The following is a 17,690-nucleotide window of genomic DNA, read 5'->3' on the forward strand; positions in this document are numbered from 1 at the left end:
TAAAAGTTAAACACAGGGTTTTTCACGCGAGCAAGTTTTTCAGACGTATATACGGTTTAAATAGTTAAATAGTCGGGGGCAACTATTTATCAAAATAACGTGAATAACCAGTTTTTATTTATATATTGAATGAAAAACCATATGGTGTAGATTATTTATAGATAGAAGTTCCACTCCTGCACAATTTAACAAGATTCAAGAGGACCTCAGACAATTACGAGAGACCCGAAGTAACTAAAAAGTTCTGAGCAGATAGTGATCACAATCTTTCACTTAAGAATTGAATAGGATTTTTCTGCATTTCATCGGTGTATGAACTGTCGGGAAAATACGCCGATTCGCCGATTTTCGGCGTTTATGCATAAATTAGGTGTATTTTCCCCGACAGTTCATACACCGATGAAATGCAGAAAAATGCTATTCAAATCTTATAATTACAACACAAAATGATCTTAAAGCTGAAAATCTTTTATGATAAGGGTCATAAAAGTCCTTTTTAATATAGCGTATGAATCTATTTTCAGTTTCGGTTTCATCTCCGTCAAACGGGTATATCGTTGAAGTTCGCGCAAAAAATATAACGTCATTTCGCTATTGACCAATTAACAACTACGCCATTAAGTTTCGCGCAAAACATAACGTCATTTTGGCAACTTGTTTTTGACTAGAAAGTAGCGCCATGAAAATTCATGTTTAAATTTGCATACGAAGTGGTTTCACCGGAAAATGAAAAACCGGTCACGTGAACGAATTATCCAATCAGAATGCAGGATTCATATAAAAGTGACAGAAGTTGTAATTATTATAGCCATAAACGACGTTTCAAACGAAAGGAACAATTTTTAAACTTTGCTGATGGGTTATTAAACAAATGTTTTGAGGATATTTTACAATGATTGAGCTAAACACTTAGTGTTCAAAGATTAACTGTAGACTACGCTGTTTGCTTAAAGGACTTTCTGTAAGAAATGTTCTCAATATAGAAATAAGTTTACTAGACATCCCTAATTTTGGAAATAAATTGATCAACTTTAGAAGGATGCGAGAGTCCACTAGGCATAAATGAGTTAATATTCAGATAACTGCATGGAGATCATGAATATCATAATATGCATAAATTTATTCACAGTGTACATTGGTAATTTCTTAGTAGAGTGTAAACAAGGTTACACTATAAAGCCAGTTAAAGCCATGTTTTTCAACAGATCGTAACCATAAACTCGGCCTAGATATCATACAAACAAATTTGTGACTAAGTTTCATGATGATTTGACTACAAATATGACCTATAGAGTGTTAACAAGGTTTTACTGTAGCCATAAAAGGAAAACTGCCCGCCCCGGGCGGTCAATGTCTTTCAACAAACTGTAACCATTTTGGAACTCAGCTGAGATATCATAAGAACAAATGTTCTGAACTTTTTACATGAATACTGGACTATAAATATGACTTCTAGAGTGTAAACAAGGTTTTACTATAGCCATATAAAGAAAACTGCCCAACCCCCAGGAGACCATGTTTATCAATAGATCGCAACCATTTTCAAACACAGCTGGGCTATTATAAGAACAAATGTTCTTACCATGTTTCATGAAGATAGGAATATAAATATGAATTTTAAAGTGTTAACAAGGTTTCACTATACCCATATAAGAAAAAATGCCCCGCCCCTGGCCGACATGTTTTTCAACGGACCGGAACTATTTTCAAAATCAGCTGAGATATCATTGGGGCAAATATTCTGACCAAGTTTCATGAAGATTAGACTATAAGTATTCCTTCTAGAGTGTTAAAAAGGTTTACTGGCGAGTGGTTTATGATGCATAGGGTTGGCATGAATAAACTGGGACACATTGTTCAAAAGAATGGCTGAGCAGTGCGGGCTGGACCGTCATCGCCTGACAAACGACTCTGTTCGCAAGCGAATGGCCCTAAAGCTCAGGGACGAGAACGTTGCACCTACTGATATTATGCACTTCACAGGCCACACAAACATCCAATCTGTATTGAATTACTGAAGCAACACAGAAGGCCGGATCACATTTCCTCTCTGGGAAACGACGCAATCCAATGACTGCAACTGTGGCGTCCCCACCATCACCAGCAAGGATTGACATATACAGTGAACAGCGCGGTGATCACGATACAGCATCATCCATCACCTCAAGCGTTGTCAAGGCCACAACAACCTAAAACCTAGGCCCGTCAATATTCCGAACATTGATATCATTCTTTCCCCACCCACTCGGCACAGAATCACGTGTCCCTCTCAAATTTGATGAATCTCCTTCAACGACATTCTCAGTTTTATGGAGCAGTCTTAAATGCACACAATATCAACTTGTACACGAAGTAAATCCAACGATCTGTGTAATTCGCGTGATATTTGTTTAACTTTTGTTCCAGTTCTATTATGTTCGCTGTGTATTAACACTGTCACATGTTTCATTCATGATTGCAATTGGCGTCCTTGTCCTTTTGTATGGAAATTATTTGCATATTATTCATCTTTAAATACCTAATATTTTATAATAAAAATGTGTATTTTAATGTATTGAATACATTTGAATCGAGGTATATAATGTTTAACCTCTTCATTTTTTAGCAATCTTACGCTTAACTGCAGAACTATTTCGCGTTAATGCGCAAGAAGATCGACATGTTTTTATATTAATAAGCGAGTAAAACGACACGTTTTTATATTAATAAGCGAGTAAAAAATATGTAAAAAAACTTAAAGGTAAAACCCCCGTTTTTTTACATTTCTTTTTAATTTAGATTCGCAACATTTTTTTATTGTTTTGAAGGATAAATAGTATACTATGTTAGTGTGATTATGAACTTGAATTTATACGACTCGTCTCAGAAAGGCTTACACCGCTCGACAAACCTCGCCATGTAAACTTTTCTACAACTCGTCGGATAAATTAAAGAACACAAACATACTAACATAGTATTCTCTGTAACTATCTTTCTTAAATAGTATATACGAAGGAGAAATTATAGAGTGAGTATATTTAACCAAAAGCTCGATGCGACACAATTGAAGCATCTCATTACGCTCACAAAACTGTACGCGACTATTAGTTAAGTAGGGATAGTATCCTTCACTAAAAGCTATTTTCAATCTCTGCACATGAGACATTTTCTAAGTTATGAGAAGTAATTTAATTAAAACTAATTTCCGGTTAGACTCGATGTTACGCCGGAAAAATTATCAAGCCTAAAAAAGTTTTTATTAATTGCTCCTTTTTTCGTTTACTTTATGCACCATAACATAGGTTGACACACTTGTTCTGAAAAAAAACTTGGATTAATGCATGTGTGTATATTATCGTCCCGGATTAGCCTGTGCGGATTGCAGGGACGACACTTTCGACCTTCCTTTAAGGGAAGCCTCTTCTCAGCGAAAATATAGTTTGCGAAATGCCTAAGCTAATCCGGTACGCTACTGTGCACACATGCATTAAGCCCCATTTTCCAAGAACAAGGCTCATTTAAAAGCGTTTTTTCTTTTCTAAAATTGTTAGTCATCATAAAAACCCAGGTGTTATTATTTATCAAATATTTTTTTTAAATAACTTAGCTGTAAATCACCAAAATGTTACTTAAATTTGAATATTTAAGTTTCCCCCGAGTTCAATATTCGTTAAGTTTCAACAAGTGTTTCAAAAGCAATTGTTCTAGTATAAAGTAAATACCAACCACATATACATCGATGACTATCGTCTATTCCATTATTCTTGTTTTCACGATCTGGCATGTTTGTCGATATAGCTTGATATACATTACAGTTTTGTAATAGCAGTGGTTGTTAAGAAAACTTGTTAATTAGGGTCAAAAAAGCAAATATACACGTTATAACAGTATGTCTTTGACAAGTAGACAGTATTATTGTGTGAAGACATCTTTTAAAAAATCACTAATCTCTGCTCTTGCTGGTAACACTCGAGGTCGATAATTAAGACATTCATACGCTCGAATAATAACCATCAATATTTAATTCCTGTCTTATTGCTTCGTAGTATCTTTCTTGCCAATGTCGTTTTTCGAAACACATATGAGGCTTTTAGTTTTGAAAAAAAAATGTATAAATTATTTGTTTGACACTGTATACCACAATAATAACGATGTCGGTAAGAGTTTTTTTATCTAGAAGTGCATGGCAGCTCTATATCGATCAACCGACATTTATATATATTTGTTGTATATGATAATATTTAGACATGAAGTAAGGTGAGATATAATGAGAACTGAACGTGTCTTGCCGTGAGCTAGCTTTTATAGCGACGCGGTAGATAGTCTGCTTTGGGACCGGAAAGGCCCAGGTGGAATCCCAAATGGATAAAAAAATCCGTGAAAGAATTTTAAATAGAGGGGATTTATCTAGTAGGTTGAGATATAAGGAGAACTTATATATCCTGGTATATGAGCTAGCTTTACTGGGGACACGGTAGTGTCGGCTTTGGAACCGGGAGGGCCAGGGTTCAATCCCCATTGTGTGTGGGATTTTCCTGCTGGGTTATTGACATTTTTATCTAAAATGATCTTCATCTTTGAATGTTTGTATCTGTACACTTAGAAACATCTTTTATTCATACTCGTTTGAAAAAAAAAGTTTTTCTGCGTCAAATAACTTGAAACCTACACCCACAATGGGTGAAATATAATTTTAACTGTCCAAAGATTATTTTGTATTACACTCCAGAAGTAAACATATGCATTAAGTAATGGATTAACATCGTTCATAACTTACAGCATACACGGATAGCGAAACGAATAAACAAAAGCTTTCATTTTCTGCTTAAGACTATATGCAACTTAACTTGTTTGTATCATACGTGTACGCACAATCTATGTACAACTTAATGTTCACTATATGCTTTTAGATTCTATTAAGTGTTTGAATATACTTCAGGCAATTGTTGCAGAAAAGATGTTATAAAAGAAGTACACGAGCACTTAGATTCGATATCAGAACTTCATTGACAAGTCGACTGATGTATCAAAATGACAAATGTGAATGTCCTATTTTGGCTTGAATTATAAACGGCATGTATGTAATATCTAGAAACTATGCTTAAAAAGAAAATAAAAGGATTATTTTAAATATACCCTATGAAAATATTATTTAATTAATAATTATTTTAAAATTATGATTGATTTCTACCACATCTTGAAATTTGCATAAACAATACCATCATTAGGGATTTTTGTGACCATTAAGACTATGCCTGTAATAATTTTTTCTGACTTTCAATATTTTGGACATTTGGATCTAGGGGCTTGTAAATTGAATATTTGATAATATAGACGAATATTCGAATGAGTTAAAGGATGCATTCTTAGGCCAATTTTATAATCCTACGTCAAATATTTCAAAAATATGCCCGATTTTCAACTATGACATAATCTAACATAATAATTATACCAAAGCGTTCTCCTACTATTTTCAACCCACAGCATTCTAACTTACACTACAGGTCAATGTTTCTTTAAATACAAAGCTGTGTTTGTGCGGTTTTTGGCTAAAAACTACACACGTTATGCCCCTTTCCAATGTCGACATTCTATAAAGCTATGATTATAAATTTACCCTTTTTGCAAAATGGCTTCTCTGAGACCACAAGATCCACATGTATTATATTTCGTATTTAATTACTGTATAGTAAATCCAAACAAACTTTTCTCAAATTATGCCCCTCACACACACACCTGCAGTACCCTGGGAACCCCAAGGTGGCCAAAAGGTTAAAACAACCTGATGTGTGAAATCAATTAGGATTGCAAGGATAATCAATGCATAATTATGTAGATGCACATTAGACTTGAAACATTTTATAAATACAAATGCACACATATTTCACTGGGTATATTTTTTCGCCAGATATTGTCGCCAGTTTAAAATTATGTTGCCACTAAAACACAAGCCATTGTTTAGCCCCTAAAATTGTCACACCATTAAAAAACAAGCGATTTGGTAGACATTCATGAATCACAGACTACAGTGCATACACTCACTTTGAAGCTGTTTAGTAACGAATTAAACGCAAACAAATGTAATGTTATATCATTGTTTTTTTATTTATACATTCCGCATACATGACTTACAACAAACATATATTGAAAATCATATTAGCTTATTTATGTCATTCATCTACTTTCTAGAATTAGTACATGGAAATGTATGGCGATAAAACATAATTTATGAGCACGTAAAATAATAGTAACACAATAAATCGCTGTCACCATCTTATAAGAAAATGTCTGTATATAAGAAACATGATGTCTTTGGAGCAACTGTAGAATCAATGACACATTTATCATTAACGTTCAATTGATGAATGAATTATAATTCAGTTAAACATGCAGTTTGTTCAAAACACTAACAAGCAAATTAGTTAAATTGATATCCCCAGCAAAATACATTTTTGCTTATGGATGGATGCAAATCCCTCTATATACAGTATAATCCTACAAAAAGTAAGTGTAGGGTAGTTGTTTTTATGCATTGCAAAGCTCCTCATGGATATATAATTATACACCCATTAAGTATAATGTTGAAGTCTGGTTCGCATCTGAGATCTAGCCTTGAATAGTTACATCACACAAAAACAAAAAAGGGCAATAACTATTATTTATGAACGTGTATGGTTTAGGTTCTTAAAAAAGCCAATTCTGATAACCTATATATAATAAGAAATGATCTATGATGTATGAACAAATCAAGATAGTTGCTACTGTTTTGTATTGCACATTCTTACTCCAAATGAGCACAACACAGTGGTCAAAGAACTGTGCGCTTTTAATTACTTGTGGTAGAGTTTTTCATTAATAAGTTATACATTAACAAGTCACTGATCGACATATATACTAGATTTGCATGGGAAATTATATATTTCTTCTATCAACATGTCACATGATACATATAAGTATCCATATTATTGATAATTCTGTAATATAAACTTTGTTGCACTTTGACTACATTGACTTTTACATCCATTTTTGCTTAGACAGTTTCAACATTTTCTGTTATGGAACGCTAATATTTTTTTCAAATTCGAAAAATAATGTAACACTTATAAACAGAAATAATTAAGAAAAAAATATTTACCACACATTGAATAAATTATGTTGATTATTGTATCCAACAAAGATTTACAGAACAACAGTTCAGTTCAGGAATAAGTGGAAAATTTAGGATCACATATCAATTCAGATAATTGTCAAACCTGAAAATATGCCTTTAGCAATATAAACAATTTGTAAGCACATGTCTGTGTTTTAATACCAGTTTAAAGAGATAGCAACGGTGGAATACAAAAAGAGAAGGCTGCAGCACCATGCTATTTTACTATGATCTTTTTCTTGAATTGTAGTGGCAATTTTCATACAACATAACAGAAGTCTCGCATGAATTATATTATGTCTAAGCAGAACACATGTTTAATACTAATAATATAGAATGCGAAAAAAATAAAGCACAAATATATAACTCATACTTATGTTAACTCGTACTTATTGTGTGAATGTCATTCTTGTGTCACATTTCAAGAGAAAATTTACATTAAATGATATTAATGATTGTTACAAAAAAGCTACTGCAAAGTGATTTCATGTTTTACTGTAGTATTTTATTTAGTAAAGTAACATGTAACTGATTCATTTTGGTAGAGATATAAGCTACATTCAACAATATGGATTAATGAGCTCAAGACCCATTTATTGTTTGCTTGATGTTAACACATTTATTTTATTGCTATTGCTTCAAAACACAACTAATATTACAGTTCAATATAATTTTATAATTCGTACAGTTCAAGGACAAAAGAAATTTGTTCAAATCAACAAATTTAAAAGGTGTGTGTTTAGACCTTTCAACTACTGCGCAAGAACAAATTGCCAAATCTTCATTCTTGAATCAAAATCATAAGGTCGGAGACATATGCCCCCCCCCAAAACGGGGCTTTAAACTGGTGACCCCAATTTTAATAGGGGTCATCTACCGTCCAAGGCCAATGCGCATGTGAAGTATCAAGCCAATTGGTCAATTCGTTGATGAGTTATTGATCGGAAACAATTTTCACACTGATTGAGACAGTGACCTTTGATCTAGTGACCCCAATTTCAATAGGGGTCATCTGCTGTCCAAGGCCAATGCACATGAGAAGTATCAAGCCAATCGGTGAGTCAGTTGACGAGTCATTGATCGGAAACGAATGTACTCTTAATGTGTAACAGTGACCTTGACCTTTGACCTAGTGACCTCAATTTCTATAGGGGTAATCCAAGGCCAATACACATGTAAAGTATCAAGCCAATCGGTCAATTGGTTGACAAGTTATTGATCGGACACGATTTCACACTTAGTGTGATAGTGACCTTAACCTTTGACCCGAATTTCAGTAGTGGTCATCTACTGCCCAAGGCCAATTCACATGTGAAGTATCAAGCCAAATCGGTCAATTCGTCGACGACTTATTGATCGAAGCAAACTAGTCTACAAACATTCATACTGGTCTACGGACATACAGCCAGCAAAACAATATACCCCTTCTTCTTTGAAAAGGGGCATGATAATGCTGGAATACCAACACCCTGATTTTCAGACTTTACTTTTTCATCAAGCAAATATGAACAATCATTTAAGTCGCCAAATTATATTATATAATAAACAAGAATTATAATTATCAATTCTAGTACAATTATAATTATGATACACAAATTAATACTTAATGACAAACTTTCATTCATTGAAACATCATGGTATTGACATATAAATACACTATATTGTAAACAACAAATAAATAAACAATATTATAACTAATCAATCACGTCAAAACATTGTGTACACATAACCTGTCATCTTTTTTTTATTCAGTGCTACAATGGACAATAATTGTCTGTATTGCATAAATACTCCATTGTCTCTGTTCAATTATCTTCCTCAAACTTAACCAATATTTAATCGCTTATTAATCTAAATTCACTTTCGGTGTGGATAATTAAGTAAACTTCATAAATTCATTTCAAAAACAAACATTTCAATAAGGAATGATACAGTTTGTGTACAATATTAACATTCAATGAACATTTGGAATTTGAATCACCTTTCCTCAATTATTTTGCCAAAACAAAGGGAAAATTGACATTTTAACATGTTATAGCACAGTTTGCAAAATAAACTTGTTAAAGACAAAAATTTTAATGAAGATTCTTGATTTAAGAACATAAATGAATACTAAATGCTGTATCTGTGTTGATATTTATATTACCATGTTCAGAAGCATGGCATACATTTTCACTCAATTCAAAAATAGAATTCACAATAACTGTTATATCACAAATAATGTATTTACACTAATATACACAATTAATAGCAAATCTGGAGGGTAACAATTAGAGTAAACATAACGCCCAACTTGAAAATTAAAGCAATATGAGCACATTAAACAAAATACTCGACAATATCTTCATATTGCCCTTCACCAAACAGGTCTGGTCATTAATGGGCAAGATTGTTTAACAGTTTTTTAAAAGCTGTCCAGTGGTGGTTGTGCTCTGATCTCAGGACAAGGAAAGAAAATGCAATCTTACCTTTTAGGATTGTAATGACCTATATCACTAGTGTTTTTCCATATTATTCATCATCTGTTTCTATTCGATCTAACCTCTCTTTGAACCAATGTTTCATAGCATTTGATCGTGTCACAGCATGCGGATTACATACTGGACAAACTATAGCATTTTTGTACTTGAACTGTTTTACTATGAACAACCCTTGACTGTGCAATGACTCCTTCAGGTCTGGGCACTGAATGCACTCTTCAAATACTGAAGAGGATTGATGAACAAAGTATAGTAAACTTTTCTTAAGTTTGCGTCGAACCTCTTGAAACAGCCAGATGAAATTATCTAACTTCTCATTTTTTGACCAACAAACTATCCTTGCATAAATAATGTGATCTATATACCATATTCTCAATGTACAGGTTTCATTAAGAGTAAATATAGCCAAGCCGTTAAATAAACAATATTGGCCATGTTCATTGCTGATAGGCCAAGCACGAATGCACACTGCAACAAGCCTGTAGAATAAAGAGGGGGGCATAAACTTTCCGCAAAACACAAAAGCTAAAACTGGTGTTTGGGGTTTATCAGGTGGTGAAGTAAAGATGTGTAGTGGCGGTGGTGCCCTTCTCAGTAGACAAGGAACGATGTGGAAATCTAACGGGATTCCAGTTAAACCATTTTCACTTGTTAAAGGCTTGACTATAACATTTTGATATTCCATGTAATTTATAACAGCACTCTGGTATTCATGTATGTAGGGAGGACTGTTTTTCATAACTTCATACAGAACATTTGGTTTGAGAATAGCATATTTTTTATATTCTTCCCAATCTTTCAAAACAGTGGCTTCTATTTTCTGAGTATGCGGTATGAAACATTTGAAAGCTTCAATGATCCATCGAGGATCAAGAACAACGATATCCTTAAGTTCGCCCGAGTTGAAAAAAATGATATTGCCTTGGTTGTGTTGCAATTCAAGAAACGAGATAAGCTCTTCTTCACCCAGTGGGAGTATGTTTTCAAGATTTTCTTTTTCAACATCCTTCATTTTAACTATCTGCCGCTTTTCATCTCTCATTTTGTCCAATGTGTGTTCCATGTAAATCCATCGAACTGGATATTCTTCGTTCCAGTAATCTTGCTTTGCAGCCAAACTTATAATTTCTTTTCGTAACTCTGCAAAAGCAGAATCCTTTGGAGACAAATTATTTACAAGAAATCTGTTCTTATAAATGTGATTTAAGATTGGCGAGTGTCTATCAAAGCTACATAAGGCAATGTCAAAATACAAATTCATACTTTTCTCTTTTTCTTCAGCACTACCCTTCATTTCGTCTTTCCGCGTGCCAACTAAAATAACAGTTGGCTGTATTGTCCTTTTTCCAGATTGATAATCACTGTTCATGTGAATTGCATTAAGCCAAAATTTAAAAACATCCAAATAGGTACAACTATCCACCAAACCACAGCAAATTCCAATACCATCTGATTTACTTAAAACATCTTTCAAACTTCTTGTCATGTCCATCACAACTACATATATAGACCTCTCATTCAGAAAGAACTGATGTGTTGAATAGTACAGACTCTGACCTGCAAAATCCCATACAGACACAGTGATCTCATTTTTTGATTGATCAAGCGAAGCCTTGCTCTTTTCTGAATTATCGCTAGTAGTTTCAAGCATCTCCTTGGTAACCTTAATTCCTTCTTGTAAAATTTTATCTCCTTTATGCAAGGCTATTCTTTCTTTGAAAGTTTCATGATCCTCAGTAGATGTTACCCTTTCAACAAGCAAATCGTGACTGCTAGCAGTTTCATAATTAGCTGAAGTTTCTGAAAGCGTGTTCTTACAAACGACTTTTTGAATGCGACCTCCTAACTTGACCCCTTTTAATTCTGTATCTAAGCACCAATCACCATCTGTCATCAACTTACACCTATGTATAGCGATACCTTCTGTGCTGAGTGTTTTATTTTTGTTTTTGTATCGATAGTCCCAAATCAAATTGTTCACCAAAGACGTTTTTCCCACACCAAACATTCCTACAACCGACAGGCGAATATTTTTGACTACTTCTTTACTAAGTTCAAGAGCTTTATTAAAGATAGTCATTGCTTTATCATCCAACTGTTGAACATCTTTTGGTAACTTATTCGATATCTCTTTTTCTATGGGTATCACACTTATATCCTCATTGTAAACTTTTCTCATCACATATGTAGCAAATTTAGGATTTTCCCATATCTCAACCAGTATATTAAAGATGTCTTCGGTTGCATTGATTGAAATATTTCCCCAAAATCCTGGACGATCCTTAAATAGCCTAGTATACTCTTTAAAAAGATAGTATTTTTTTTCACGGACAGACTCATAAGCAATTCTGGAGACAATTTCTTTTAACAATGACTTATCATCTTGATCCTTGATTTTGTCATTTAGTAACTGCAAAGTCTGAACAAGTACATTTGCATTGGCATCCAATTCTTCCAAGTCTTCTTGGTGATGCCCTGTTGCCGCACCACCTGAAAGCATACAACGGTAAGTAATAGTTACATTAAAGAGTTATAAAGTTTGCAAAAATGGCATGTTACAAGAGCAACATGGTCAGACAGGCTAACTCAGTTGATAGATAGATGGACAATAAATAAGAAGATCGCGCAGGTTCAATTCCCTGCCCTAAAAAATAAATTGTAAACTAAAATTGTTTCTAAGGCGCTCCTTGCCCTACCTCAGATTTAATTAGAGCAGTTGTCATTTCCTTGCATATATTATGCACTAAGTACCGGTAAGCCTACACATCCAGAAAAATTGTGAGTTTGACGGACAAATGATCGTCACAAAAGCTCACCATGATGAGCACGTTTTGCTCAAGTAAGCTAATCCTAGACTAAAAATGTGACTTCTAGAGTGTTAACAATGTTTTACTATAGCCATATAAGGAAAACTGTCCCGCCCTCTGGCAACCATGTTTTTTCTACGAACCGTAATCATTTAAAAGCTCGGGTGAGATATCATAGGAAAGTTCCGACCAAGTTTCATAAAGATTGGGCAATAAATGTCACTTCTAGAGTGTTAAAAGAGTTTACGAAAGCCATATCAGGAAAACTGCCACACCCTTGGCTGCCATGTTTTTCAACAGACACAGCCATTTTCGAACTCAAACAAGCTATCATAAGAACAAACGTTCCGACTAAGTCTCATGAAGATAGGAATATAAATATGACTTATAGAGTATTAACACTGTTTTAATAAAGCAAAAGAGGGTTTACTGCCCCGCTCCATGTCCGCCCCATTTTATTTAACAAACTAGCACCATTTTCGAACTCTGAGATATTATTGAGACAAAATGTTTTTCATTAAGATTGGACTAAAATTTTGCCCTCTAAAGTGTAAACAAACTTTTTTCTTGAATTTGACCTAGTGACCTAGTTTTGACCTCGCATGACCCAGTTTCAAACTCGGCAAAGGTTGGAACAAAACTTGTTAACAATGTTTTACTAAAGCCATATGAGGGAAACTGCCAGCCCCCTGGCAGACATGTTTTCTACGAACCGTCAGCATTTTAGAACTCAGACGAGATATCATTAGAACAAAATATATTTTGACCCAGTTTCGTGAAGATGGGACAATAAATGTGGCCTCTAGAGCGTTAACAAAGCGAATGTCGACGAAAGACGACGAACAAATGGCAATCACAAAAGTTCATCTTGAGCGTGTTGTTCCCAGGTGAGATAAAAACATGGTGTGAATGTTCATTTTGTGGCAATCTACCAAAATAATGGGAACAAGAGCCATAATAACATGGCCATCCCCGCCGAAATGTGTTTGCTTGTATGAGAACATTTGTTGTAGAGAGTAGAATAATATTTGTAAAACATGGCACATGTGTCCTCTATTTATCTTTCAAGGATTAATTAGTTATATAGTGTTGGAGTTATGCTGTAGAGAATAAAATATATGGACATGAAAGAAAGGGACGTAATTAAACGAGATATGTGTTTGTCGGAAACACAATGGCCCCTACTGCGCCGCTTTGAAGCCATATATTTGACATTTAACCTTGAAGGATGACCTTGACCCTTCACCACTCAAAATGTGCAGCTCAAGGCGATACACATGCATGCCAAATATCAAGTTGCTATCTTCAATATTGCAAATGTTATTGCAAAACTTAAACCAAGGTTAAAGGTTTGTGACACACACATACGGCTACAACACGGTATTGGTGCTGATAAAGGAATTTTCATGTAATATGCATGAAATAGAAAAATTAAACAAGATATGAACCAATTTTAAAGATTGGTAAGCCTGGCATATATTAAAAGGTAAGTGTAACCCATTGTTGAGATATGCATGGAAACAAGCTCTAAAATGGCCATTTTTGAGCGTTATGTAGTCTCACTCGAAAAAAAGTAGAATATAAATTAGAGAATTCTCTAAATGTCATACTGAAATTATGCATTCATTGGTCTAATTTTATGCGGAATTCTATCCTGCGAATATTGCTTCTTAAATTAAAGAAATCGGTAAAATATTATGGCTTTTATAAGCAAAATACCGTCAGTAGAGGTTTTGTTTCAACACTGAAATTCAAACACTAATCTGTTGTTATATGCCAACATTTTGTACACAATAACATTCATTATAACTTGTATTGACATCTAGAACCCGACTTTATATTATAATAATTAGTATAACCATTTTAATCACATGGCTAGCCAAGATATTCGAATGAGAGCTTGTTCTCCAGTTCTACAACTGTAGTGTCTGTAACCTTTACAAGTTTATATGGCAATAATTTTGTTGTTTCATTATGGAAAAGTATAAATCCTACAAAGGCTCATGTGTATCCATGTGATGTCCAAGTTGGCCTAAATTAGTGGTGCTGTTTTGTACCACTAAAAACAGCAACTCAATGAAAAAGTTACAGACATAAACATGAAAGATAAAAGTATTGTTCTACTTGTCATTAAAACATTTTTTTCTCAATAGAAAGTTCCATCTTATGTGATGTAATGTTGCATCATCTATTTACCTCTGCAGCCAAGAGCAAAAAAGTGATGCAATAACTCTCTTGATTGAACATTGCATCATTCTTGCAGCACTGTCTGTTTGAGTAATTTACTACAAGACAATGTTACCTGAATTTCTTATCCTATAAGAAGCTGCCTTATTACGTTTTATGTTCTTTACCATGGTACATCCCTAACACATTTGAAGACGACAAAAGCAAACCTCTGGGAACAACTCTGGTAAGTTTGTATTGAATTTGTAAACCACACTCTTAAATTGTAGAGTCTGTAATCAATATCCCCTTTTTATACTGTCTATGACTTTATCCCTGTTTTTCAATGAAGCCAAATTATGTTTCCTATTACAGTATTGATGTGCAAGGCTAAATTTTGACATATTGTATGTCTGCATTTTGTTATATTTTGGTATATTTATATTTTCTTTCATCTAGATTTCTGATAACAGGCAACATTTTCAGTAATTTCTTATTATATGCAGTTGAAACTGAGTATTTTTGCATTCCATATCATTAGACCAGTAAATTCAAACAGAAATATTATGAGAATTCAATGAGCTCAGACTTAGTATTGGATACATTGCTGATATTGTCAAATGGTTACAGACACTACTAGACATGTGAATTGACCCGACTGTTGTTTACATTATAATGGAAAGTGTGCAATCATTGTATATGCTAGAACATTGAATAATCATCAGGTTTTATTCTATTTCTTTTTCAATCAGATACTTTTCTTTAAAATCTAGAGGTTATTCCAGTTTGCTAACGTATGAAAGCATATTGCGTACTCATTACAAGTATGTTTTGCAAAGTCTAAATTTCATCCGAATACATAGAGGAACAAAAAAGAGAATGAAGTTGTTTGTTTTAGGAATCAAAGATAAGCCAGAGGTAGACGAACAGAAGATTAAAGCTTGAAGGGAGAAGACGATGCTAAAGGTACAAGCCTGGAGGAAAAAAAAACAGAGGGAAAGTAAGGCGAAACATGAGGAGCTAAAAGGGTTGATAGAGGAAGAAGAAAAGATACAAGACTACTAAAAAACAGCAATCACTTTCCGATTGAAATCAAAGAGAATTGAAAAGGTATCGCCAGAAAAGGAAAGAAAAAACAGCCCTGGCATTATCGGTTAATAAGAGTGTTGATTTTAGAAGTCCGAAAACTGCTGAATTAAGTAGAAAGAAGCTGTGAAAAGAACCCAAGCATGGATAATGCGTATCAAACTAAATGACAGAATACAGCAAGAGTGTATTCAGACTGTGAAATAGGAAATACTGGGTCAGCCAGAGATTCACCAATGAATTAAATGTTACCTAAAGCAATTATGTACAGACAATTAAACAAGAGGGCCAATATGGCTCTTGTTCGCTCACCTTTTTACAAGGACTTGTTCATTGCTTAGTTGAAAATTCAGTACTCTAGAGCATATTAGATTGATTCTCTTCTGTTTACTTTTGCAGTGTGAGCATATGATTAATTCTGATTGAGTACTGTCTGCATTTGCATGGGTTTTTTGCAATGCAAACATTTGCAAGTAATTTGTTTACAAGGTTTTTGTAAGATTTCGACCTCGTGACCAAGATTTTGACCCCACATTACCCGATGTCAAACTTTTTGCCTAAATGTCATCTAGAAAAACATCCTGGTCAAGTGTCATCATTATTGGACCAAAACTATGGCCTCTAGTGTGTTGACAAGGTTTTTGCAAGATTAGACTTCCATGACCTAGATTTTGTCTCCACATTACCAAACGTCAGTCTTGACCTAGATATTGTCATATTGAACCAAAACTCTGGCGTATTGAGTGTTTACGAGGTTTTTGTAAGATTTGACCTGGTGACCTTTATTTTGACCCCTCATGACCAAACATCAAACTTTGCTTACAAAAAATAAATATTATGACCAAGATTCATACAATCTAAAACAAAATTGTGAACTCTAGATCGTTTACAAAGATTTTGTATAATATAATGAAAATTTTGACAATCTAAGGGCAATCATTCTGGCATTAATTATGCGATTTTGCTCATTATCAAATAACTGAGATCTTGTGGCCATATAGCTTCTCAGCAACTTTGATATAAAAGAATGCTTGAGAAATGTGAATGCTAGAGTATCTACAAAACAAATGTGGACGGACGGACGACGGACAAAGACCTGAGCAATCAGGTGAGCTTAAAATATGTTTGGCATTTTAAAACTGTTTCACAATGTATAACTGTTAGTACATGTAGAAAAAATATATGTATTTCAATAATTAATTGTGCGTTGTTTGTTATGTACCGTCGACATTTTCATTTCATTGATTTTAGAATTTTATATAATGTTAGTTTACATATACCTTTTGGATGTCTCTCAGAACTAAAACAATTTTCCTCTGGACGTTTCTGAAGAATATCTACGATTTTACAAGACGGTTCCATGACCAGACAATTTGTCGTCAAATGCAATTCTTCAATGTCTTGCTTATACTGTTCAAACGTCGTTCTGTATGTAACACAGGCTGTAAATGCCAAAACAATAACAGACACTTAGCAATACATATAATGGCACACCGTGAATAGCGGTGTCTTGTATAATTTATTGATACGTATTAATACTGGTATTTACATAGTATAAATGTATCTTTTTAGCTGAGTTCTCTTAAATGAGAAATTAGTTTTTAATTAAGATTGGACACAATAACTTTTAAATGGAATAAATGCACGTAAAATTTTAAAGATAGTGCTGGCAGACCTTATTCGCAAGGTAATCATTGAAACTTCCTAGTCGTTTAAATTATACTTTAACAGAGGTAATCACGTGATTGTCAAGATGGCGACGTCCATGCCGAGGTAGGTATTTTTCGACGTTTTATAAATTGTATTACTTGTATTTATTTATTTATTGCGGCCACTTTCCAGCCATCTCAGCAAGAAAGTTACAATCTTTTATTTCGTATTAATATTCGCTCTATATATCGACTTTACTCGCTGCGAAACGTTTTAGCGCATTGACCTTATTACTGCTCGACTAAGAAAATTCGCGTGAATTAAAGTCGAGACATAAACGGAATTTTAATGCGAAATAAACGCTTATCACCG

The 17,690-nt window shown here is 34.0% G+C and overlaps 1 protein-coding gene across 1 annotated transcript in view; it reads right to left on the bottom strand.

Moving 5' to 3' along the window:
* Positions 1-6,110: 6,110 nt before the first annotated feature.
* LOC127852783 (uncharacterized) overlaps positions 6,111-17,690 on the bottom strand; it is a 46,255-nt gene continuing 34,675 nt past the window's right edge. The window contains exons 18-19 of the mRNA XM_052386750.1: positions 16,949-17,110; positions 6,111-12,099 (exon numbers count right to left, since the gene is read on the bottom strand). Of these exons, the coding sequence (XP_052242710.1) occupies positions 9,641-12,099; positions 16,949-17,110 (2,621 nt within the window). The 3' untranslated portion in view covers positions 6,111-9,640. The remainder of the gene's footprint in view (positions 12,100-16,948; positions 17,111-17,690) is intronic.

This window comes from Dreissena polymorpha, chromosome 12 (genome assembly GCF_020536995.1).
Source record: "Dreissena polymorpha isolate Duluth1 chromosome 12, UMN_Dpol_1.0, whole genome shotgun sequence".
NCBI lineage: Eukaryota > Metazoa > Mollusca > Bivalvia > Myida > Dreissenidae > Dreissena > Dreissena polymorpha.